Raw genomic sequence first — 26,549 nt, 5'->3', positions numbered from 1 at the left:
AAAATTGTACTGGCACATGGTAGACTCTGAAGACATGAGGGCTGCTCTTCACTCTACACTATCAAGTGACTTCGCCAACCTAAAAGAGACGCGCAAATATGAGGCTTTCTGGGATATAATCACAGTGCCAAGAGAAAGGAAGTTGTACTTCCAGTTCTGTATTGGCACCCTGCCATTAAGACTATTTACTAGTCACTGGTCACATGATGAAACAACCATCTGCCTAGCTTGCAAAGCACCCACTGAAAACCTCCCTCACGTCCTATTTGTCTGCCCTGCATACACTGCCTCATGCAGGAAATGGCTAGCCCCAGCTTGTAGACTGCTGGGAGTTCGCAGGTCCGACTCAGCCCTCCGAATTCTCAGATCAGACTCTTGCCCGATGCTAGTGACTGCTATTGCCAAATTCCTTGGGGCAAGTTGGATTGTCAGAGGGAAACATCTATCTGTATAATGGTTTAGCAAAAATGTATTAACTTACTCTGGGAGTGTATTTAATTTAATTTTATTATTTTATCTAACCACATGTACTGTATATATTTTATTTAATCCTGTGTAATTATTTATTGTTGCTGTGCTTTTGTGGCTCTTGCAGCGAAAATAAAGTTCTTTTGACTGACTGACTGACAGAGGTTGGGAAATAAATGAATCATTTGGTTTCCTTAGGAGGAGGGTTTGTAGAAATAATTTGAGGATTTCTATTGTCTTATCAACAAGGCATTAGCAGAGTGCTCCTCTTATGTTCTTCACAAGGACAGCTCAGAGAAGATGGTACATAAACTGATAGAGGATGAATGAAGCTCATATTCCCAAGGAAAGTATTTAAAACTGGCTTCACTTTTAGTGGTGCATAATTTTACCACAGGGGAACAAAGTATTATGGAGCTAGTATGCATGGTGCAACCCACAAAACTGTACCCTGCACAGCAATGTCTGTTTTTTGATGGGCACCTCGTTAAAGCAGTGGAACAATGCATCCGGGTGCTGCTACAAAACAAACAATATTGCATGATTTCACAACCCAAGATTATTTTCACAAACACAGAATTGGCTCTGGTAACATATGAGTGGTAGAAATGTGCAATACAAATTAACATAAAATATACACATGTGTAGTTTTAAATGCTCTTTATGGCAAACTGTTTGCTAAATTTTATCACCACTGTCATACTGGTAATAAAACATTTCTAGGACTTCTTTTGGTTCCAACTGCAATTCTCTTTTTTCCACAAACAAGCAACCCATTTCATATTCCTTTTAAGTTATAAGTTAACTTTATTGTATGTGGCTTGCAGGTATTGTGAAGGTGGAAAAGTCACGTTGGCATGAACATCTGAACCTGCTTACTACCTTTTGAAGAGATTTTACAACCTTGGTTATGTGGCAGAAATATGACTCGAGTCTGCCAACTTACCGTCTCTACGTGTAATAGATGATGAATGTGGGTAAGTATTTGAAAAGAAAGATATCCCATTCCAGTGCAACCAGAAATATATCATAGCAAACAGGGTCACAACGTTAGATGCGAACAGCTAAATTCAAATAAACACAAATATCTGAATTATGCGGATATGTGGCTGTGCAATAATTGCAAGACTGAAATAAGGACCCATAGTGAATTTAAGTGCATAGGAGCATGTTGATTTCTCACCAACCAAACTTTATGCACAATGTCTTAAAGAAAAGTAATCTCATGACATTTGATTCTTAACTGGATGTTTAAGGAACTTCTGTCGCACAAATCCCATCATAATATCCAATATTTTTACAGACCCTAAAAGAATGTTTGGAACTGGATAAATATGCCTGTATACATTTTCGACAAAAGTATCCATCTCCACGACATCTAACTGTGTCACTTACTGCCAAACAAGCGAGTATGCTAAACAAGAATAAAGTATGCACAGCCATAAAAGGAATAAAAACTAAAACTACCCCGGCTCACTATACTGGGGAGATACCAAATGAAGAGTCCAGCTGCATTTTAAAGACTAAACATTCCAGTGTACTTCGCCAAAGGTGGGAGAGTTGGGTGGGACCCATGGAAGAAGCGGACTGGACAGAAGCACTAATGGCCCCACGCTCCCTAACAATGGCCACACGCTTCCGTTTAATACAATCCTATTTCCTTCACACCGCATACCTCACACCCGCCATGTTACATAAAGCAGGCCTCCGCCCCACAGCGGAATGCCCCCGCTGCAGGTATCATACAGCGGATTTCTACCACATGGTATGGACATGCCCGATTATAATGGCCTATTGGGAAAGGGTGGTGCAAGAGATATCTGAGGCCCTACAGAAGGAGGTAAAGAGGTCGCCATTGCCCCTCCTTCTCGGGGTAATGGGAGATACAGAGCTACGAAGAGCAGATCGGTCCTTCTTAGGGGTGGTATGTCTGGTGGCCAAAAGGGACATAATGGCAGACTGGAAGGCCAGGGTGGCTCCGGCACTGACTAAGTGGAGACGGGGAGTGGATTGGTGTGCGCAGGGAGAGAGACTTGTGTACGAGGCCAGAGGTTGCTTACACAAACACAAGAAGATATGGGGGAAATGGGAGGATGTAGCGGGCCTTTAAGAGGGGATGGTGAGTAACATTAGTGATGAAAGCAGCAGGGACCGAGGACTTGACCATTATTGTATTGTTTTGATGCCCGTTGGCATCATGTTGTGCTGTATTCATAATTGTTCTATGCAAAATTTAATAAAATTTCTTTATCAAAAAAAAACATTCCAGTGTAAATAAAAATATTTACTGACTTTCTAAATGGAGAAAAATCTAAACTCAGAATTGTTTCAATAATCCATGAGTTAAAGATGATAATGGATACTCACAATCTGTTTTTTGTAGTACGTTTAGTAGCACTACAATAGTACTACTAACGTATTACAAAACAATATTCACAATCTTACGGGCACAGGTTCCATTTACCACCCTCCTATCTTTTTCTGTGAGGAGATCTCCACCTCAACTTCGTAGTCTTTGCACATAGATACATTTTTGCAGTTTCACCGGGGTCAGGTACCAAAAAGAAGCTATTTAAATGCAATTTTGGTGCTAGATATATTGTGTACTGTGTGATGTACTCTGTAGTGAATTTCCACCCATTCTTTAGTAGAGAGAGTTCTACCCAATTCGGCTTCCCAATGCTGTTGCCCTTCCGATTTGTGTGAGGGGCATTCCAGGTTCAAGGAGTACAATTGTGATATAAGGCATCTATCATCGCTTTTAAGAAACACCCATTTCTCAAAAGGGGGTCATTAGACATCCCATATTCTGTATCATTTCGGGTCCCGACACCCAATGCCGCAGTTGAAGGTACGGTACCCGATGAGCATCATGTAGTGAGTAGTTATTTTTGAGCAAGTTGAAAGGAATTAATCCCAAAATGATCAAAGGGAGAACCCACTCACTTGTATTCCCCACCCTGCCATCTTCGGAACTGGTCAGGCTGCACCACTAGGGGGAAAATCTAGGTTGGCCAGGATTAGTGTCATGGGAGAAGGGAATGTTGTAATTCCTGCTTTGATTGCAAGATTGTCTCACACTTGCAATGTAGAGTGGATTACAGTGGAGGAGTACAGGAGCCGGGGCCAGCACGAAAAGCAACAGGCAAAGTGGCAGGTCCTCCTCAAGGATCAAGCTCTTTTCCTTGGCAGAGGTCCTCTTGGTCCAGAAGTGATCTAAAAATCTGGGGTTTTGGATCTGGTACTTATACTCCTTTCTTCCTTTAAAGTAGGCAGACTTAATAGGAAAGTCTCTGTTGTTCACAAGATCTTGCCTTGCCCAGGCCTGGCCCCAGGCACACACCAGGGGGTTGGAGACGGAATTGCGTGAGGACAGGAACAGCCCTTTCAGGTGTAAGTGTCAGTTCCTCCCTTCCCACTCTAGCCCAGGACAGTTATCAGGATATGCAGGCTGCACCCCTGCTCATTTTGTGTCACTGTCTAGAGGGAATTCACAAACAGCTCAACTGTCAGTCTGACCCAGACGTGGATTCCACAGGCAGACAGAGGCACAGAATGTTTAAGCAAAAAAATGTCCATTTTTTAAAAGTAGCATTTTCAAACTGACAATCTAAAAACCAACTTTACCAAAAAATGTATCTTTAAATTGTGAGTTCAGAGACCCCAAGCTCCCTCTCTCTATCTGCTCCCAATGAGAACCTGCACTTAAAAGATATTTAAAGGCAGTCCCCATGTTAATCTATGAGGGGGATAGGCAATGCAATAGTGAAAAACAAATTTGGCAGCATTTCACTATCAAGATATGCAAAACACACCAGTACATGTCTTACCTTTTAAATAAACTGCACCCTGCCCATAGGCCTAGGGCCTGCCTTAGGGGTGTCTTACATGTGGTAAAAGGGAAGGTTTGGGCCTGGCAAGTCGGTACAATTGCCAGGTCGAATTGGCAGTTTAAAACTACAGACACTGCAGTTTCAGGTCTGAGCCATGTTTACAAAGCTACTCATTTGGGTGGCACAATCAGTGCTGCAGGCCCAAAAGCAGCATTTTATTTAAAGGCCCTGTGCACTTCTAGCAAGATTTTTTTGAAGAGATGGTGGCCTGGAGTGTGTCTCACCTGGACTGTTGCAAACTAGTCGTGCAGGAGGAAGAAAGTTTATGCTGATGTCAGGAGGCACTAAACGTATTCACTGATCCAACAGGAGTGAAGCTCTTTTTCGTCTCACACTACCCCCACCAGTGACAACATAAGCAGATATATAAGTGCCAGTAGTATACGCGGGGAAAGGAGAAGGGGAAAGGAGAGAATACAGTGAATCGTTGAACCCTATCTGTGTGTAACCAACTCTCTGTAATTCAATATGAAACTGGTAATTCTTGAAAATTCAAGCTTCAGCACTAGATGAACAAGTTACTTACCTTCGGTAACGCTTTTTCTGGTGGATACAGTATCTACCTGTGGATTCCTCACCTTCTGAATATCCCCAATGCTCCAGCATTCAACTGAATTTTTTCTCTCTGACTCTCCAAAGAGGATGTCACAATAGCACGGCTCCGCATGGGGCTCCGTCTGATGTCACTGGAGTTCTAAGAAGTCCTCGCTGGTGTGTTGACGTCAGTTTCACACACTTTTTTTCTATGCCCTCGAGGCGTACGGGTGAAACCAACACCATAAAAACAACATCTGCATTCTCTAATCAAAGATTTAAATATGTACACTTCATGTATATGGCAGATAAAATACAAACGTTATCTACAAACAGATTTCTTCTTAGTATATTCAGACTAGCAATGGGGAGGTAGGTGGGTGGGTCAGTGAGGAATCCACAGGTAGATACTGTATCCACCAGAAAAAGCGTTAACATAGGTAAGTAACTTGTTCTTCTGAAGGATACATCTACCTCATCTTTTGAATAGACTCCCCATGCAGTTCCACACTCAGAGGTGGGTGCCTGTCTGCCTATACCAAGACTTCCTGTAAGACAGAACAGGCAAAGTGACCATCCCTCCCCCCGTTAGAGTCCAAGCACTAAAAGTGTGGAGGGAAACCCAAGTTGCTGCTTTGCATATGTCAACAACAGGGACACCTCTTGCTAAGGCGGAAGTAGATATCTTAGCTCTGGTGGAATGAGCTCCAACACCTTCAGATGGCTCTTTTATCGCCATCGAATAGCAGATCTTTATGCAGATGATGATCCACCTGGATAATGTCCTCATGTGGACATCCTTGCCCTTCATTCCGCCCACATAACCAATAAACAGCTGATTATCATCCTCAGATCACGTGTTCTGTCAATGTAGAAGCTCAAAGCTCTTTATGGGTCCAAAAGATGCAGCCTTTCTTCCTCCTTAGAAGGATGTGGAGGAGGATAAAAAGTAGGAATGATAATAGATTGGCCTAAGTGTAAAGGAGTCACCACCTTCGGTAGGAAAGCAGCTCTGGTTTTCAGAACCACCTTGTTAGCATAAAATGTGGTAAACAGGGCTTTAATACTTAAAGCCTGTAACTCACTAACACGTCTAGCCGATGTGATGGCTATAAGAAAGACTGTTTTAAAAGTAAGGAGTCTTAACGGAGAGCTATGCAATGGCTCAAATGGTGTACCCATAAGAAAGGTTAAAACTAAATTAAGGTCCCACTGAGGCATAACAAACAGAGAGAGGGGATACATATTAGTAAGTCCCTTAATAAACCTCAAAACTATAGGAGAATTAAACAGGGAAGGTTGAACAGGTAAACACATAAATGCCAACAGTGCAGAGGAATAGCCCTTCGCTGTTGCGACTGCACAACCGTTTTGCGCTAGGGAAAGTGCAAACTTCAAAACATTTGATAATCGGGCTTTCAAAGGGTCAATATTCTTTACAGTGCACCATTTTACAATTTTAGCCCTTCTACCAGCATATACCGTCTTGGTAGAGTATCACCTGGCCGATAAAATAATATCCACCACTTCAGGGGGGAGAGAAAAAGGTTGCCCAGTTCAATCTCCAGGCATGTGGGTGCAAGCTCTGGAGGTGGGGGTGTAGAACCTGCCCCTGCTACTGAGAGAGGAGGTCCTCCCTCTGAGGGAGACGAAGGGAGGGCACATTGATAGTTTGAAGAAGGCCTGTGTACCACACCCTTTGTGGTCAATCCGCGGCTATTAATATGACTTGGGCCTGGTCTTGGCAAATCTTCCTCAGAGCTTGAGGAATCAAGGGTATGGGGGAAACGCGTAAAATATCTTGGAGCTCCAGCTCAATTGAAACTCGTCCCCCAATGCTCCCCGCATCAGATCCTGGAGGCTGCAAAACGACGTGCAGTTTGTGTTCTTGTGAGTGGCAAACAGGTCTATCTGAGGTGTCCCCGATAACCTGAAGATGTGAAGTACCACCTCCGGATGGAGTCACCACTCGTGGTCAACTGAGAAGTGCCTGCTGAGACTGTCCGCACGTATGTTCAGAAAACAGGCCAAGTGATTTGCCACGATGCAAATCCGATGGTCCTGACTGGACCAGAGTCACAGACGTTCATTGCTGTAGTGTTGTCCGTCAAGACCTGCGCCAACTGACCGCAAATGGAAGGGAGGAAGGCCCTGAGAGCCAGACGTATCGCCAGCAACTCCAACAGATTGATGTGAAACAACTGTTCTTCTGGGGACCAAAGCCCTTTGATCTCCAGATCCCCCGGTTCTGCTCCCCAACCTACAGTGGAGGCATCTGTGATCACTGTGGCCACCAGAGGTGGAGGACAAAATGGCTTTCCTTGTGATACACTGCCATCTACACGGAGATTCACTGCAGTGTCTCTGGAGATCTTGACTGACTCTCTGAGATCCCAGTTGGGTTGAAACCACTGCCTGTGGAGGCACCACTGTAGGGCCCTCACGTCTCAGCATGCATGAGTGACCAACAGAATGCAGGAAGAGAACAGGCCGAGCAGGCGTAGGACTTTTAGGACTGGAACGAGTGCTCTATTCTGAAACATCGGAATCATGGCCTAAATGTCTTGAATCCTCTGAGGAAGATGATGGTCACAATTCACTGTGGTGCCCAGTATTGCTCCTATGAACAGGGTGCGCTAAGAGGGCTCCAGGTGAGATTTGGGTACGTTGATGAAAAAATACCAGATTGAACATCTGTTGAGCTGTCAAATGCAAGTGATGCAGCACCAACTCCAGAGACTTGGCTTTGAGCAATCAATCGTCCAGGTAAGGGAACACTGGTATTCCCCACTGTCTGAGATGTGCCGCAACCACTGCCATCACCTTCGTGAAAACTTGAGGTGCAAAAGAAAGACCAAACGGAAGGACCGCAAACGGTTAGTGTTGCGACCCTACCATGAACCGGAGATAGTTTCTGTGCAACTGCAGAATGGGAATGTCAAAATACATATCATGTAAGTCGATGGAAACCATCCAGTCTTCTTTGTTCAACGCATGAAGCAACTGTGCCAAGGTCAGCATTTTGAATTTTTCCTGTTTGAGGAACAAATTCAAAATCCTTAGTTCTAGGAATGGCCGCCAATAACTGCCCTTCTTGGGGATTGGGAAATATTTGAATAACATCTCTGACCATGTTCCTGCTCTGGAACCAACTCTACTGTACCCTTTAAAAACATAATTTGAACCTCCGGCCAAACCCCCTGAACCTACCAGCAGTCTGCAGCACGTGGAGATGGACTGTAGACCCAACGACTATGCTGTTTCCTTGCTTTCTTTAAACCTTTCCAAGGCTGAACCCGCTTTGGCACCAAACAGTCTGGATCCCTGAAAAGGCAAGTCCATAAGGGTAGAGTGTGCATCAGGGGCAAATCTGGAGCCTCCTAATCAGGTATGTCGCCTAGTGGCAATTAATGTTCTCATGGCCCTGGCCTCAGAATGCACAGTATCAAGGCCTGACTGAATTACCTGCTTTGCTGCAGCAAATGAACCTGAACATCCTGTGGTAACTGGGGAATCACATCCCTTGCTGAATCCATCAAACCATGGATATATCTGCCTAAAAGACATGTTGCATTTACTGACTGAAAGACCATGCTTCCAGAAGAAAGAAACTTCTTTGAAAATTGCTCCATAATTTTTGATTCCCTATCCGCAGGAGTTGTTGGAAAGGAACCTGAGGCTGTTTTAGAAGAACAAGAAGCCTGTACCACCAAGCTCTCCGGTGTCGGATGATGACTCAAAATACAGGATCTCCTGGTGTTGTTTTATATCTCCTGTTAATAGGTCTCGACACCGCTTGAGTCGACACAGGCTTCTGTCATACCTCCAACACTGGCTCGGTCAGGGCCTCACTTGAATAGTAGTAAAGGCTCCGAATTGGACACTGAAGACCGAAGGACTTCCGTTAGCAAATTGGACTTCAACTCCACTGTCGGAAGAGGGAACTCCAACATTCCAGCCGCTTTTCTTATGACCCCATGATAAGATGTCACCTCAGGCAGAGGTATACCTCCTGGAGATAGTAATTCCCTCTCTGGGGAAGTGTCCAGACCACATGCTACCTCTAAACCCTCGAATTCCCGGGATGTATCGGAATTTCACCCTCTTCCAAGTCTGTGTCATGATGAGTCCAAATATTGTTGGTCCTCTAGAAGCCTCAAAGCCTCTCTGTGGTAGCTCAACCTCGACTCCAGCCAAAGCGTTGGTAGAGAATATACTGGCGTCGGTGACATCGGTTGCGGCACCAGCAAAATTAGTGTTGACAACGGACCTGTGGGGTCAGCCGGCGCACCAGAGAAAGTCACTGACTTGTTGAAAATGCTATACATAGCATTCAAGAAGTTCAAAGGATCTGTCCCAGGAGCTAGGAATGCAGGATACTCCCATTGAAGAGGTCAAAAGGATCCTGTCGTCGGCGTGACCACTTCAGGCTCTGGATCCGGTGGAGTCACCAGAGAAAACTGTGCCACTGAAGTCATAGGTGATGCTGGAAGCTCCACTAAAGACGCCGCCAGGGCGCCAAGAGGAGATAGAGGCCGCGGACTCATTTCTCGTGAAGACTGATTCCGAGAACCATGACGTCATCTCTTCTTATGGGACCTCGAAGATTGATGAGACGGTGACTCTGCCAGAGGTCGGGACCTGCGACGGCCTCGCTTGTCCTTATTTGCCTTGGCCATGAATAATTTCACTACTCTCTTCTTTAGAGCCTTAGGATTCATACTCTAACAAAAAGCGCAGTCCCCAATGTCATGATCAGAGCTAAGGTACCAGAGGCAATCTTCATGCGGATCCGTAACAGACATCTGGCCTCCGTATTCCCGACAAGGCTTAAAACCTGACTTTTTAGGTGAAGACATTGTTCCTACCGAGACAACAAAGTTGTAATTCTCACGAAACAGTGCAACCAAATCAGAGAGATAGGAAAAAACGTTATGTGTCGAAGATGCAGAAGAAAGGGAACTGACATCAGCACTCTGGCGAGGACTTCTTACGGGTCCGATGACATCAGATGGAATTGCGTGCGGCGCCATGCTACTGTGACGTCTTCGTCGATGCGGAGAGCTAGAGAGAAAAAATTCCATCTAATGCTGGCGCATTAGGGGTATTCAAAAGGTGAAGAATCTACAGGTAGATGTATCCATCAGAAAGTCTGTTGTGGAAGATGAGTTATAGTTCCTTCTTGACTTCTGTAGAACTTTTACATAATATTCCTAAATACATATACAATAATCCACTTTAAGAGTACTCCCTTTTTCTCTACAGGATGACAACAGAAGAAATCCCCCGATCTTAACAGTTTAGAAAATTGTTCAAGCAAATATATATTTCAAACTTAGTTTTCTTCAACAACCCAACTACAGGCTACTTCTCTGTAATCCAACTGACCAATCTTAACTTTTTTTTTTAGGAAACTATGGGTGCTTGCAAGGAAATTCAGAATCCATTTAGCAAGGCCCTAGCTGCAATACAATTGCCTAGCAAAGGATAGCATGATCCATCCACATAGTTGTACAAGTTACTTACCTTCAATAACAAAATATCTGGTAGAGACATATTCTAGTTGCAGATTCCTTACCTTAGAATTTACCCCAGTCTAATGCTTGGGGGAAATTAATAGTCTGCAACTAGAAGTCTCTATCAGATATACTTGATCATCAAAGATGGTCACCATCTTTCTAGGACATGCAAGAGTTAATTTCCGGTTGGGAACTGTAGTTCAATACTAATACTTTGCTGAGCAGCAGGTCCTCCACATGCACCAGCGTCAGTACAACAAGAGCGAGCAGTCTGTTATGACTGACACTCTTTCTTTTGCTGAAGGGAACCATACACATGAGCCACACAAAGCAGTACCAACAGTCTGCTTCATCACAGTTGAAGGCAGGGTGGCCAAGTACTGTAGGTGGCTTGATGTGCAATGCACATGGGTTTGAATTTGATACCAAGGACCAGCATGCATCAAGAAACGACTGACTTCCACCAACCGACCAGACATCTGTGATCAGCTTCCCTCTTTTTCGCAGACACTCCATGGATCAGTCGAGCCAACAGCAGAGGATGCTCCTTCTCACACCTGGCAGCCAAAGCCTTGAAAAACCTCCCCTTGCCCCTTAGGGCTGCACTGTCACTCCAGCAATTCAGATGCTTGAATGATCGTTCCTCTACGCAGCAGTATACAGCTTCAGTGTGTCAAGATGCTCACAGGTGATTTGCAGTGCTCTATAAATGTTTGATTGATACATCAAGCCACGGGTAGCCACTCTAATGATTAAAGAGTTGGTGGTATATCAGTCCGGATACACTGATTAAGAAGTTGTTCTATCGTGTTTTCTGAATGGATGCTTTGCAGTTTCTAAAACATGGTGGAAAGGGGCTTTTATGTAAATAGTGTTGGAAGAGTCAAGACAGGAAAGATGACAGGGGATTGTATCTGTCTGAAGAAAACCTGTAAGAGATTTGCAGTAAGGGTGTGTCATGCAAAATGATCCCTTGGTGAACTGATTAACACGATCCACAATGGAGAGAATAGTCTGCGTCACCCACAGATTGCTTACTTTGTTCACATGTTTGATTGTGGGCAAAGCTCCTTTGGACTGATGGTGAATGGGTGATAGATGGCCCATTTCCTGCATCCTACAAACTAGTTTTGAAGACTTAGCTTCTAATGGTCAATTGCATGGATGCACAGGAATGTGGTACAGAAACCAGTATGAACTCAACAAAGGAAAAAATATGTAGGGCTAACTGTAAAACTAAAGCAGCTCCCTTCAAACAAACCCAGAACGATAACAGACTCATTCAAAGAAACAGAAGAAACCAAATGTTTTCAGAGTTTGAAACAATTTTGAAATTGAAAACAACATGTTGTTAACCTGGAATAACAAAGCACATATCATCAAAAATGCTTTCTGCCTAGCCAGACTACTAATGGTCAGGTGAAACGTGACTGAGGTAATCTGTTTCTCTATTTTCTGTCATGGTAGATGCACACTATCGCGCCTCTGTAAATATTCCTCCAAACATTATCCTGGACCGATATTGAAAAAGACCTCTTAAGCCACCTGATGACAGCACCTGCGTATTCTCTCTTATAATGAAGAGTTAAAAATAAAAAAAAAACTTTGAAAATATTATTGGAAAATTCTTATATATTTATCTTAATTTCAACAACTATACTTAGGTTTTGTACACGAAGTGGAAAGTCTAAATGAGGACGGTATTACGAAAATGATAATTCTAGTATCTCCATTTTATAACGGTAAATGAACAATCTAATTTGTCATCTGTGGGTACTTTCTAGACGTTGTAACTGGGAATCCTCTACATAATATTTTTAAATTTAGAAATAAACAACACAATTCTGCAGCTTTATTAACTACATTTTTTTAAATTAAATTATGTACAATATATTAATAACATTAAAAATATTTCTCAAGGATAAATTAAGAAATACATTACCACATAGGGCCTGATTACAACTTTGGAGGAGGTGTTAATCCGTCCCAAAAGTGACGGTAAAGTGACGGATATACCACCAGCCGTATTACGAGTCCATTTTATCCTATGGAACTCGTAATACGGCTGGTGGTATATCCGTCACATTTGGGACGGATTAACACCTCCTCCAAAGTTGTAATCAGGTCCATAAAGTAGATTATTTTTCTATTATGCATTAATAATTATCTAAAGGGATGTATATAATTAAAAGTAACTTAACTACATTTAGCACAAGTTGTTACATTAATTTTAAATGCAAAAATGCTATTAAAATATTTTTCTAATTCAATTAAATAGTTACTGTTTGTATATTTTTAACATTAAATTATATGTATTTATATTTTTGAGTATTCAAAATAATTATATTTATTAATATTATTTCCTATGGGTTTTACGTTTAAGTTCCTGCCTCCATTATTATCAGCAGGGGGTGGTTGTTAGACCGGAAAGACTTAGGGTGGTCTTCGCGCCAACTTTTTGCCTACCTCCTCCACTGTTTTGACCTTGCTTTTGCTGACTTTAGGACTTTGTGCACTTTATCACTGTTAACCAGTGCTAAAGTGCTTGTGCTCCCACCCCTAAACATGGTAACATTGCCTTATCCCCAGTTGGCATATTTAATTTGCTCGTAAGTCTTTAGAAAAGTGCACTACATGTGCCCAGGGCATAGAAAGTAAATGCTACTTGTGTGCCTGCAGCACTGATTGTGCCATTCACTTATTTAGCTGTAGGAAAGTGCCACTGTTGGCATGGTTACCCTCCCCCACACTTTTTGCCTGATTTGATGCCAACTTTGAAGTGTGCTGTGATCCTGCTAACCAGGCCCCAGCACCAGTGTTCTTTCTCAAAATCTGTACCTTTGTTTCAACAATTGGCACACCATTGTAAAAGGTACCCATGATACCAAGGGCCCTGTGGCCAGGGAAGGTCCCCAAGGGCTGCAGCATGTATTATGCCACCCTGGGGGACTCCTCACCAAGCACATGTACACTGCCTTTGCAGCTTGTGTGTGCTGCTAGCGAGAAAAAGGCTAAGTTGACATGGCACCACTCTCAGGGTGCTATGCCCACAAAACACTGTCTGTGGCATAGGTCAGTCACCCATCTAGCAGGCCTTACAGCCAGAAGGCAGGGTGCACCATACCACAGGTGAGGGCATAGCTGCATGAGCAATACACCCCTACAGTGTCTAAGCCCATTCTTAGACATTGTAAGAGCAGTGTAGCCATATTGAGTATATGGTATGGAAGTTTGTCATTACGAACTCCACAGCTCCATAATGGCTTCACTGAATACTGGGAAGTTTGGTAGCAAACTTCTCAGCACAATAAATCCACACTGATGCCAGTGTGGAATTTATAAAAAATGCACCCAGAGGGCATCTTAAAGATGCCCCCTGGATGTTAGCCAAACTGCTAGTGTAGGACTGGCTGGTCTGTGCCAGCCTGTCACTTTCAGACAAGTTTCTAACTACATGGGGTGTCAGCCTTTGTGCTCTCTGTGGCCAGATATCAAGCCTGTCCCGGTTGGAGGTGCTTCACACCTCCCCCTGCAGGAACTGTAACACCTGGCGGTGAGCCTCAAAGGCTCAAGCCTCAGGTTACAGGGCCACAGGGCACTCCAGCTAGTTGAGTTGCCCGCCCCCCCCCCCTCCAGACAAAGCCCCACTTTTGGCAGCAAGTCTGGCGGGAAAATTAGGGAACAACAGGGAGGAGTGACCAACCCAGCTAGGACCACCCCTAATGTGTCCAGAGCTGAGGTGAGCCCCTCCCTGCAGAATCCTCCATCTTGATTTGGAGGATAGGGATCAATACGATTAGGTTTGTGCCCCCTTCTCCAACGGGAGTGGACACAAGAAGGGTGTAGCCACCCTCAGGTACAGTAGCAATTGGCTACTGCCCTCTGACCCCTAAAACGCCCCTAAATTTAGGATGAATCTAGCTGAACACAGCTCACCAGATTCCTGAGACCTAACAAGAAAGAAGAAGGACTGCTAAGCTGAACCCCCAGCAGAGAAGAAGGAAGACGACAAATGACTTGACCCCAGCCCTACTGGCCTGTCTCCTGCTTCAAAGAACCCTTGCAAGAACAGTGACGCATCCTGCGGGACCAGCACCAGATGCCCTGCACTCAAAAGGATCAAGAACTCCCGTAGACAGCAGCCCTGTCCAAGAAGAAACAACTCCCAAGGATTCCAACACCAGTCCGGATGCGTGAGTCCTGACCACTCTGCACCTGATGCCCACGGCCCGTGTCCAGGTGGCCCAACCGACTAAAGAGGCTACCCAGGGGATTTCGAGCAAGTGCCCACCCTGGATGACCTCCCCACAACGATGCCTGCAGAGGGAATCCAGTGGACCCCCTGACCAATTAAGCTCCGGACGAAGATATCCGATGCCTAAAGACCACTGCACCCGCAGCCCCCAGGCCTTGGAGAACCCGGCCTCTGGTGCAGCTACGTTCAGCAAGCGGCCCACCTCTTGTACAGCCTGTGGTGTGCTCAAGTCGATCCCCTGGACCTCACCTGCAGCATTTGAGTGACCCCCGGGTCCCCTCATAGAGAATCATTGGAAACCCAATGCCTTGTTTGCACCCTGCACCCAGCCGCCCCAGTGCCGCTGAGGGTGTATGTTTGGTGCCTATGTGTGCCCTCCCCAGTGCTCCTCTAAACCCCCAGGCCTGCCCTCCAAAGTCACGGGTACTTACACGCCTGATTATTAGTGCCCCAGTCTCTACAGGAGCCCATGTACATTTTTTCTCCACTTTGACCTCTGCACCCAGCCGGCTCCGTGTTGCTGGAGGTTGGTGTTTGGGGTTAAGTTCAACCCCAACCTGTGGACTTCCTAACCCCGGGAGACTGGAACTGTAAGTCGAGTACTTGCCTGAAAATGGCACTAACTTTTCTTCCCCCCGGGAACTGTTTCTGAAAATTGTACTGTCAACTTTTAAAACAGATAATTCCCAATATTTCAAAAACTGTATAACTTATCGATTTCAAAACAAAGTACTATTGATATATGTGTGAAATACAAATCTACTGAAGCACTTACCTGCAAATGGAATCTTGTGGTTCTAGAAATAAATTGAAAAAATATGTTTTTGCTATATAAAAACCATTGGTCTGGAGTTAAGTCATTGATTGAGTGCTTCTTCTGTTGTTTGTGTGTGTACAACAAATGCTTTGCACTACCCTCTGATAAGCCTAACTGCTCGACCACACTATCACAAAAGAGAGCATTAGTATTATCTACTTTAGCCTCTGTTAAGCCTCTTGGGAACCCTTGGACAATGTGCACACCATATCTCACTTTGATATAGTATGTGCAGAGCCAGCTTCCTACAGTGGCCCTTTAACCATGTCTCAGGCATGTAAGCCTACACTTTTGAGTAACTTTACACTCGGACTTTGTGAAGAGTAAGAGTACATTTATGTATGTGTAAATTACTCACAAGTGTTGCTTACCTTTGTGAGTAGCCACAGTCGTGTTTCTTACTCTCTAGACATCATGCAGTGAAATATTCTTCCATGCTGCATGATGTTTGGGATTCCCAGCCTTAGTATTTTTCCAAAGGTGCATAATCATATGCTCAATCGGGAAGCCTTACTACTGTACAGCTTACTTAAGCTCCTAGCAGCCATTCCCCATGTCATAAATGGTAACTGGAAAATAACACCAGACAGATTCAAACATTACCACAGTGTTGGAGTGCCTTTCCTTTTTCATGTCGTCAAATTCACTTTGTTTAAATAAAATACACTGTAATTCACTCACAGACACTTTGAGGGCAGAACTCTGAATATTCAACGCAAGGGCCTGCAAAAAATGTGGGCTTGATGCAGCCCAAGCAAAAAGACCTTCTCTGGTTCAGAAAGGAACTAGCATTGCCCTAACGCACAGTGGTTGAACGGGACTCGAATTAATGTTTAATTACAATGTCTTAAAACCTGTAACACTGCTCGTCTCTTCTGTACCCCCTATCCTCTCCTTCCTCTCACACCTTGGAAAACGGAAACAGCCTGAGTGTGTCATGAGGCAAATAATAGACCACTTCCGTAACAAGGGTCTACCAGCTGAACACTTGCCATTAATAGCTGGTGTTACCTTTAGTTACAGAAGTAGGGTCAACACTAGATGTCCAGAGCTTTTCACTTTAAGAATGCAGAAAACCGCAAATAGTTTACTGAGGGATACTTAACTAGGGAACACAGGTTAGGAAGGCCATTAGAATCGACTCACAAGGTATGTTTGGAACAAAGGCATAACAGAAATTTCATAACCCGACCAGCATACAGAAAATTCTGTGAAATATGTATGACTTCAGATTAGAGTAGCTATACCAGGCACAATTGTTTCTTTTTATTTTTTAATAACAAGCCTTGTGAAGCGAGAGTGAAAGCAGCGGGCACCACCATCCCCTACTATGAAGGTCTCCATGGCTATATTTTCCATCACTCCTATCTGTGCTTACAATCACTGGTACACGGATATGGGTCCCAGGACTTTTTTAAACATCTCTTCGTGGCCCTTCCTCTTTCCTTTTACAAGGTTTAGAAACTGAGACCTAGAATCTATTACCTTCTTAAGAGCCACCCAAAATGTAACCTGCCAAAAGAGAAGCAGAAAAAGCAGGTATAATTCGGCTGTTGCTGTAGCCCAGTCAGATATGTGTACCACTATTACTGTACCTTGCCTACTAGGCTAAAGGTGTTTGCATGGCACGTGCTTGCGAATATACTGCTGATATGTGCCTGTGAAACTGCATCACAGGGATGCACCTGATGCAATGACATAAAGCTCATTTAACAGATTACCATGCCTGAAAATTCAGCACATTTTACAACACAAATCAATGTGTTGTTGGCTCTGGGACAGCACTTAGGCAGGGGAAGTGATCCAAAAACATAAAAATAGATTACATTTGCAGTTTCATGAGCCCGCGAAGGAAGGAACTGAATCCTTATCCAGGCCTGTGATTTATTACAATGAACGTTAGAGAAGCAGAATAAGGGCTGCTGCCTTCAACCCTACCGAACAGTTAGCTCCAGAAGAGATTCATGAACGCTCGGACACGCCTCTGCAGAGAAACATTCAATGGCAAACTTCCAAACATAGGATACTCAGATCTTATCTGCTAATAATCATACTCTTTAGCCAGTAGTCATCTCAAGTGGTTGCTTGTGTTCTGCAGCAACACATACCACAGTCTGCGGCCTTGGAATCCACATTTTTCAATGCACAAAGAAATGTTCACCTCTCCCCTGGAAGCCTAGGTAGCCATGGCACCTTAGAAAAATGTTACAATACCTGCTGTGGGAGAGTTTGCATGGTGAGGCTTTTTAGGAAGGTTGAAGATCTGTTCACCAGGATCAGGTGGTGGAAGGGCATCTTGTCCTTGTCGAGCCTCCATGGGATTGTACTCTTTGCCATCATAATTAGCATCAAAGAACTTCTTAAACCACTGGATGAAATCTAAGTTATCCTGGAAACGTCCTTTCACAAGCTTTTCCACTGGAATAACCTCGAAAATTCAATGAAAAAAGTAGAATTTTACTTAGGGCTGATCATTAATATTCTGCTCACATTTGTTTAACAGCCAAACAATATGGATCCATTGAAGCAATGGTATAAAGCATAATAACACATATAGATACTCACACCTGATAGTCGTGTAACTTTCCAGGTAATTAAAGTATGCCTAAAACCTTGTTATGTTAAATCCACAAAAAGTCTAAGCTTTCATTTGAGATCGTTCTGACGGACATGTCTTGGTGAACCAGAAATGTATTTGTGTTTGATGAATGTATGCTTTCAACAAAGATACACTAGGCTAGGCTGTATCACATTGTACCTTTTGTACAGTAAGTTCCAACCCCTAATGCAGCACACTGGCGTGTTTTAACTCGCAGAATAAAGAACTACGTTGTTTGTTGTGCGTGGTTGAAAAAGTGATTGGTTGAGGAGTAATCTATGAGCTGTTTGTTTCAGTGACATGCTTAAGGTTTGGAGAAGTGCTCGAAACGTGTGCAGAATGCATTTAACACTGTCCTACATGTGAAGTAAAATATGAAAGAGTTCAAGAAATAGGGTCACAGTTAGCATATACAAACTAGTATAACATGTAGCCTATAACCACGCAAATCATGTTTTGGGGATTAGACAGATCGATATTACTTTTCTGAATTCTATCAGATGCTGCTTATCCTTATTAAGATGAGCTCCTAATAATGGCATCTATGAAATTGGAAGAATGATCAACTGTGGGGCCATTCAGGGTCTGATGTATCTCCTTAAACAGGGGCATAACTTCAAAGGGGATGCTTGGGGAAGTGACACCGCCCCAAACAAATGCTTTTTTTGCTTGGTAGTTCGGTCTGGGTCCCTAACACAGGTCTGTTATTTCTACGTTGGTTTTTCTCATTGTCATGATTTCCCCAAGAGGTTTTAATGTGTTCATTTTTTGGAACAGGACTGAAATATATGCAGTGATCTAAAAAGTAGCAAATCTGCACTAGCAGACGTATTCTTTGAATGTATGTAATTTACTGCTTTTTAGAATTCACAAACATTTGAGAGTAGTAAGCTTAGAAAGCTGCACTAGCTTTCCTGCCATACTATTGGCAAAACGAATGCCAAAATGCGTTGGGACGAATGCTTGCACATAGTCTAACCTTTGGAAACTGCCCTGGTGGCATTCCAAACCAAAGTTTTTTTGCTCACTTTACCACACTAGACATAGGGACTGATTTAGGATTTGGCGGACAGAGTAAAGGCAGTTAGGGTGGCAGAGGGCTTTACATCAGTCATCTTACCTTGATGCCGCCCATCAAATTTAGAAATGTCCTCTGTCCCTGTGAACATCTTTATACGTTGACAGGTCAATGAACAAAACGTTTAATGGACGGCTCCCTCAAACAAGATGCCGGCCAGCAAGCTTTGTGACCTCCACACCAAGTGAATTTTCTTCTACGGGGGGGGGGGTCAGTTTTCTTTTTTTACTATCCTGGTGGTGACGGACAGTAAAAAAAAATAAAGCCATCCAACACTCCACTCAAAATAGGGCAGACATTTGGATTGCGTACCTTCAACTGCCCCTAATCCGTTGGGCCGTCAGGTTACACAAAGGAATACATTTTACTCCATCGGCATAACACTTGCAATGCGTCATACTCTAAATCGGGTGGGCAGAGCTTGTGCTTAGCAGACAGCGTACTCCAGCATAAGTTGCAAGGGAGTACCTGCCTCTAAATCAGCCCCATATGTCCACCTAATGCAATTCAGTACTGACCTAGCTCGTCACGAGAACAGTACAAGCTGAATCTCGGTCCTTTCACCCATTTACTTTGTGGCTCTCTGCTTTTTCAGTTGGGGAGTTTGAGATTCACACCTCCCAAATCTCACAGACTAAGCGAAGCCTCCATCATTAAACTGTAGATTCTGAGTTGGAAGATAGGACTGGTCCCATGGATCCCATAGTGAGCAATACAGAAGGGATTGAAGGAGAGGCTTCTTAGGTTTGGAAGCCAAAGCAGGGTCTCAAAAATCAGGATAGTGACACACCTGTGTTGCTACTGAGACCTGAAGCCTGTGGGGATGGCTCAAGTGAAAGAAGATACAATATACGGAAAAGACTTGTGTTTGGAGTAAGAGGTTGCAGTCCATGATCACATCCCAATTCTCCACTTTGTTTGAGGAGGCTGAGGTGGAACAACTTCCCTTTACATGGAAAGATTTCCATTTTAGAGGAGTTGAAGTTTCAGATGGTCCAGTGACATGCAATGGTCTATTAGCATAAGGAATTAGCTGAGGCCAGAGGTGTCCAGGTTGAAGAGTTTTTCCAGTTTTAGGATGATTTAGGTATCATCAGCATATCTGCAATAGATATATTGTATAGAACTGACAGGTTTCAGGAATAGAGAAAGGTATAGGTTGAAGGGAAGCGGGGCAATCATTGATCCTTGATGAGCACCTACCCAATAAGTGAATGGTGATCAGCAGACTGATGGAAGTGTCACCATTTGATCTCTGTCTAAGAGACAGGACTTGTTTCAATTATGAAATCTATCCCAAATTCCTAAGCAGATTAGTCCCTGGACTAGTAAATTGCAGTGAAAGGTACTGTAGGCCGAAGAGAAGTCAAGTAGGTGAGGGTCGCAACTGCATTAGCCTTAACTGTGTTCTTGAGTTAATTCCAAATAGTGATCAATGGAAATTCTGCAGTGCTTCCAGATGAGAATTCTGTTTGTATGTCTGAGAAAAGCTTGCTTTGTTCAAGAAGGGATGATGAGATCTGAGACAGAGTGGCCTTTTCAATAAGCTTACTTAGAAATTGTCTGCTAAATATAGCTCTGTAATTTTCCAGGTCTGCCTAGTGGAGTCCTTGCTTCAATAGAAGTGGCTTGATCGAGAATTTTTGGGTTCTTTTGCCAAATCTGTGGATGATAAGGGGGAATTAATGATCATTCTGGCATTTAGGGCAGAATGAAGCTAGCATAAGATGTTTAACATTTCTGGACTGAATGGACCTGCGTATGCTGCCGACAGCCTCCATTACGTGATTGATTGATTTTGCAGAGAGAATCTTGAAGCAGCTAAGTTGTGGTTGAGTGGTGGTGGGAGCACGAAATGGCAGGATTGTTAAGGGAAGGTTGTAAGTACCTGCTTTTAAAATAAAATGTTTTGCAAGAATATTATTTTTTTCAATAAAATGTTCTGCCAAAGAAGAGCTTCTGTCAGTAGCTGTAATGCAGGCAAGATTATGTCATTAAAGGAGGATTTTAGTATGTTCTTTAGACGGATATGTAGTGGCTAGGAATAAGAGAAGTGGGATCAGTTGGCTTTCTTGAGGGCTTCTTTGTAGAATCGGCCATCATTGGTAATTGTTCTCGTAGTTTCACATCTTTACTCAATGTCTTTCAAGGCTTTAGTTTTTAGTTTCCAGTTGATATACGCCAGAGCCCAACCAGCTGCCTCTCAAACATGTGACCAATTTCCTGATTATGAGGGGAATCGATATGTTGAAGGCCTCGGTTCCCTATGGTGGGACTAGTTTACAGACACAATGTATCCAAAAGCAGAGTAGCAGAGAGACTGGCCGAAAACAGATTGCATCAAAGTGCTGCTAATGGAAGCAATTCACAGAATCACCATTGATATGTTGAGCCCGAGATTCATGGTTCAGCAGTTGTTCCAAGTAATGTGATTGTTTCCAGTAACAGATACAAGTCCTCCTGAACCAGAGATTTTAGAGTGTGTCTACAATGGTGTGTGGATTCAGCAACTGGCTGACGGAAGTGAAAAGCTTCACAATTTGCTATCAGGGATGAGGCCTGGTGGAATTCAGGTTTGTGAAATTAGGTGTTATGATCTTCCAAGATACATACATTTGGGTGTAATTAGAGTATAAGGTATCCATCTGATGTTGGCCTTATGTTTTGAATGCATTTGAAGGGGTAATTCCGTAAGAAAAAGATTGTGTATATTATTTGTGTATTATCTGGGGTGAACCAGAGCTCGGTGGGATCGCAGAATCAAGACTTTAGTGTTGGAGATATTTGAGCAGAACATGTTTTTGCTCATTTATACCTGGAATGATCTGATCGTGGGCCATATATGTTATCGTTAACCCTTTTGCTCCAGGGACTGATGTAGTGCTGAGTGTCTTAGACGTACATGAGATCCAGCTCCACAATCTCACAGGATGCCTTCTAAACTGTGTACACACAGGTGGAACCGCACAGGTGAAACACGGTGTGTTCCACATTCCAACTGAAGTGCGCTCAACACTAATTCTTTAAACACTTTTTAAAAATATGGCAAATGCAGCGACTCGATCAAAATTTTGAAAAACAAATGAACAGTCAAGGTCCTCGCTTATAGTTCGGATAAAGGAATCAGATGCATTTGTTACAGAAAAGAGGCACCTACAAGACTGGCGTTGAAAGTGGAAGAAGCACGCTTATCTTATGTAACAGTAGTGGAACTAAAACAGCGGTGCTTTCTTTTCCTCAAACAACCCTGATCATACTCACAAGCCTTGCAACTAATGCTTGAGCTTAATTAAACACAATTCTATTGCTTGCTTCACCCGTGACTGTGCCAGCCTGTGTATGTGTGTCGAGTCGCTCTTGTATAATGTTTCAGTGCTAAAATATTAACGATCCTTAGGCGGTTACAGAATCCACATTAGAAAACATAGTAGTGTTTGCAGAGTAGTGAAATCTAAGGCCGTAGTTCTCCAGTTAAGGCAAGTGGTCACTCTTCCTTTCTTGTGAGACTTTCTACTCCGGTGTCTCTCTGATCTGGGTGGCGTCTTTACAACTGCACAGGTGTAAGGCGGGACCTGCGGCGACGCTCCGTCCGGGAGCGCGGCTGTGTATTCACCTTATAAGCCAGAAGTGAGCCAGGGTACACCAAGTAATGAATGCATGGTTGTATTTATTATTTTACTTGAATATATTTATTGGACAGACCTAGATCGAAGAGCAGTGAAGCACTGTACATGGGAAGACGGTGCTAGGGTGCAGGCCAAGTTTATTTAGCAGTCACGCAGCAAAGAAACAGAAAGCACTGTAGTAAGATTTCTGTAGCAAGCAATGGGGCCATGGTGCTGGTGCAGAAACAGGCATCCATGGAAAGAAAGTGATGGGCTAAGGGAGGCAAGGCGCCCCATTTACACTTGCAAAAATATCCATGGATAGGCAAATGCACTCGCTAATGTTTTTTTTTTCTCTACCCATAGAAACATGTTTTCCTGCGCACAGAATCACTTCCCTCACATCCCCACCTCTTTTGGGGGTGTTCCCTTCCATTCCCAAAATGAAAAGGAATGCACGTTTGCCCTGACAGCAATAAATCTATGCCCTTTTCCAGGACGCTAAGGAGCTGGAGACAGTCCAGTTTATGAATTCTCACAAACACGTTCATTTGGGGTACTCACATTCTCACAGTATAACATATTTTTCTATGTCTAAAAGAGAGAGCATCACCCCTCTACACAAAGACCTGGCGAACATTAAAAGCATGGAGACACAGCGCAGGAAAGGAAGGCAGACACGTATTCAGAGTGCAAGAGGTTAAATGACATGAAATCCATTTTTGTACTGGGAGCCAGCACGCTGGGAGATTTGAAAGCACACAAATAAACTACAGGAAAGAAATTCAGAGGCATGGGAAGAGGGCATGGACGACGTCTCAAAAGAAACACAATGTCTATTTTAGCAGTACTATTTATAGTGTAAAAGTCTGGTAGGAAACTAATTTACTAAAATACCGTTCAGGTTTTCGGAACGTGGCTTTGGTCCGAAGAGTTTTTTAATCCCACGGTTTGAATGGAGGGGGTGGACGGCAGTTCAAACATCCGTTTTCACAAATGCAGTGCAAGAGGCACACACGCCATTACGGCACCAAGGTTTGAGTGAGTACAACAGTCCGAATCTGCATACACCCACGCACATACTCTATGAGTGTCTTAATGCACCCTCCACCCTCTGCTCAAACCTGCGGGTTAGCTGAACATCTAAGAAGACTGCATGAGGCACACATGGCAGAGACCTCAATCCACTATCACCGAGTGTACTACTCAGGGCATGAATCAGGACATCCCCTGCAGCCTGCCTTCGTCCATGTGATAGATTTACACCTGACGCCACTCTTCACTCTCCACTTTCAGGTCATTGCAAAAAGGGGCTGGCATTAGTGTCCAACGGGCAAGCTATGGCCAGAAACATAAATTAAACTTTCATCGTTGGATAAGCGCGGTCACCACGTGCGTGTGCATAAAAACAAACTTCACCTGCATGCCTCCTGCTTTGTTCGTCTCATGACAGACTCTGTTCGCTTTCCTGTACAGACTCGTGAAGGCCGAGTATATGGTGGAACAGGTTCTGGACTGATACTCCTCCCTCTGAGGGGAACTTCACTCATTGGCAGCGGAGGTTCAAGCCGAGGCTGCGCTGCTCGCACCGCTAACACCCTATGAGCCGCCGTAGAAGCCCCCGCTGAGACAGGAGAAAGAGTGTCAATATATTTACCTGTTTGCACACAGGAAAAACGAGCTCTTCCACTCTTTTGTGTCTACATCCTGAGGCTGTCCTGTATGCCTGACTTCCCTTTCACCTAATCCCCGCTCTCAGGGTGGATCAGATGGGCAACTGATGTTTGGGGAGACTGCCTGGGTTCCTTTTTCTGAGGCAGATCGCTGTTACACTGGAGAGGGCCTTTCCTATTAGTCCGTGACCCCTCAGGTTCCCCCATCTTTTACGTCTGACTTGCTGGAAATTGTACATACAGACATGAAGGATGAACAGCTAGGCCTCCGTGTCATTTATGTCTTGTCTGAAAGTTTAGTGGTTGATAACCAGGCTTCTTAATGTGCCTCTAAGTTGAAAGTACATGGTCATCACTGGGCTGTATTACTGTTAGTCTTAATTATTGTATAAATCACAGTCTACCATTTATATGGCATCCCAGCATCATTCAGTAATCTGGAGTTTGACTTAATACTTCAATTGCTCCAAGTGACGTTTGCTTTGGGTATGGCTATGTCCATGCTGTAGGTGCTATTGGCAGTTATCACAGCATTTAGTGAACTCTAAATAGAACTGGAGTCCACATATGGATATGCAACTCATTGTCTTAAGAGTTTCTCATTCATTATGCAGTCCTATTTGAAGTCTTCTATTCCAGTCAAGGACCTGCCTATGTTGCTTTCCACCACAAAATCACACTATCTGGAGTTTAGTTCAGAAGTTTTCAAAAGGATTTTTTTTTTTGTGCCAAAGGCTTCCTTCTTGAAGAATATTTTACCACTTGAACATGCTGACTTGGAGAGTTCTTGGGTTCTTGGGTCTTTGCTTCCCTACCTGCAAGAGTTTGGAGAGAGCCTTGTGTATATAAGGGCCTGGAATCTAGGTAAAGGTTAAATCCTCATTTGATGAGATTACCCTCTGCTTTTTATTTTCTGATGTCTCAATGGATTTGTTATTGGACACTCTAGGTGTGACACACATATGTGATGCACCGGCTGTGATCCATCAGTGTGTGATATTTCTCTTCTCACTTTTGGGTTTGAAACCATGCAAATTCAGCAGGACCAAGCAGAATTGTTTTTCAATCTTTATTTTTATGATTTGACGCAGATATTTGCCATCATACCATCCCTTCTACCTTATCTCTAGCTTCTGGGTCAAAGTGGGTGATGCTAAAAGGTCGGGTGTTTGGATCCTGAATTTTGTCATCTATATGATTGGTATACTGTTGGAAATGTTGGTGTAGGAAGTACATTTAGCTTCAAAGGCCCCTCAGTGTTTCTTTATCTTTGTTTAGGGAAAGAAGCATTCGTTGCCCGCTAAGGTATCTCCTCTTGGATGAGTCTGAAATTGAAAGAAGGAAGATAATCTTCTTTCTTTCTGGGTATCTCATTGCTCTATCCGTTTCTTCCTCCCCCTAGCTCTTACGACCTGTCCTTCAGCTAAGTATAGGCTTAAGGTTTCTTTACTTGATGCTTGAGGTGGAATTTTCTTGGTGAATGCCACGGGTGTTGTGCCTATAAAGAACATGTGCTTGAGATGCAGAGGTAGGCAGCAGTATGCCTGTTTTAAAAGGTGGGTTCATGTCTGATGGACTTGAAGGGAGTGGTACGTGGAAGGTTAAATTGAAGTAAACATATCACTATTAGGTAAAGGAATAATACTTCGCTAGTCAAACAATGTGAATATTAGCATATGCAATTTCAATCTTTTTTTGTCATGCTTTTAACATTTGGACTCCTAAAATAATTAGGTTAAGGACATATTTTCACTGTTTTTATAATATGCTGTAATGGAGTTTCCGTAAAATACAGTAGTGCGATATTAAATAGATGATTACTCTGGAATTTATACTTCACAGATTTCAGATTTTGATTAATTTACTGTGCATTTTTTTTAAATACTGCATTACAAATGTCACGCAGTAAGGGTGGTAAATCACAATGTAACATTAAAACTGAACTCAAGTGTTTTGATTTCCAGTACCTCCCCCATTCTTCAGATTAGTTTAGCAAGAGTGCCCTGACCCTTAATGCAAGCTAATCTCTGAGTGGGTAGGGAAAGACAGCCACAACTGCACTGTAGTGGATCCCACGCACCCTTTGCCGCAGGTGCCACTGCACTAAT

At 43.5% G+C, this 26,549-nt stretch overlaps 1 protein-coding gene across 6 annotated transcripts in view; it reads right to left on the bottom strand.

The window, feature by feature from the left end:
• The window catches only part of MAPRE2 (microtubule associated protein RP/EB family member 2), a 663,286-nt gene that overhangs the window by 66,272 nt on the left and 570,465 nt on the right, over positions 1-26,549 (bottom strand). For all 6 annotated transcript variants that reach the window (XM_069220125.1, XM_069220123.1, XM_069220126.1 and 3 more), the window contains one exon: positions 17,701-17,914. In XM_069220125.1, the coding sequence (XP_069076226.1) occupies positions 17,701-17,914 (214 nt within the window). The remainder of the gene's footprint in view (positions 1-17,700; positions 17,915-26,549) is intronic.

The sequence above is a fragment of the Pleurodeles waltl genome, chromosome 2_2 (assembly GCF_031143425.1).
Source record: "Pleurodeles waltl isolate 20211129_DDA chromosome 2_2, aPleWal1.hap1.20221129, whole genome shotgun sequence".
In the NCBI taxonomy this organism is placed as follows: domain Eukaryota; kingdom Metazoa; phylum Chordata; class Amphibia; order Caudata; family Salamandridae; genus Pleurodeles; species Pleurodeles waltl.
Note: the sequence above shows the minus strand (reverse complement) of the source record. Positions and strands in the feature narration are given on the sequence as shown.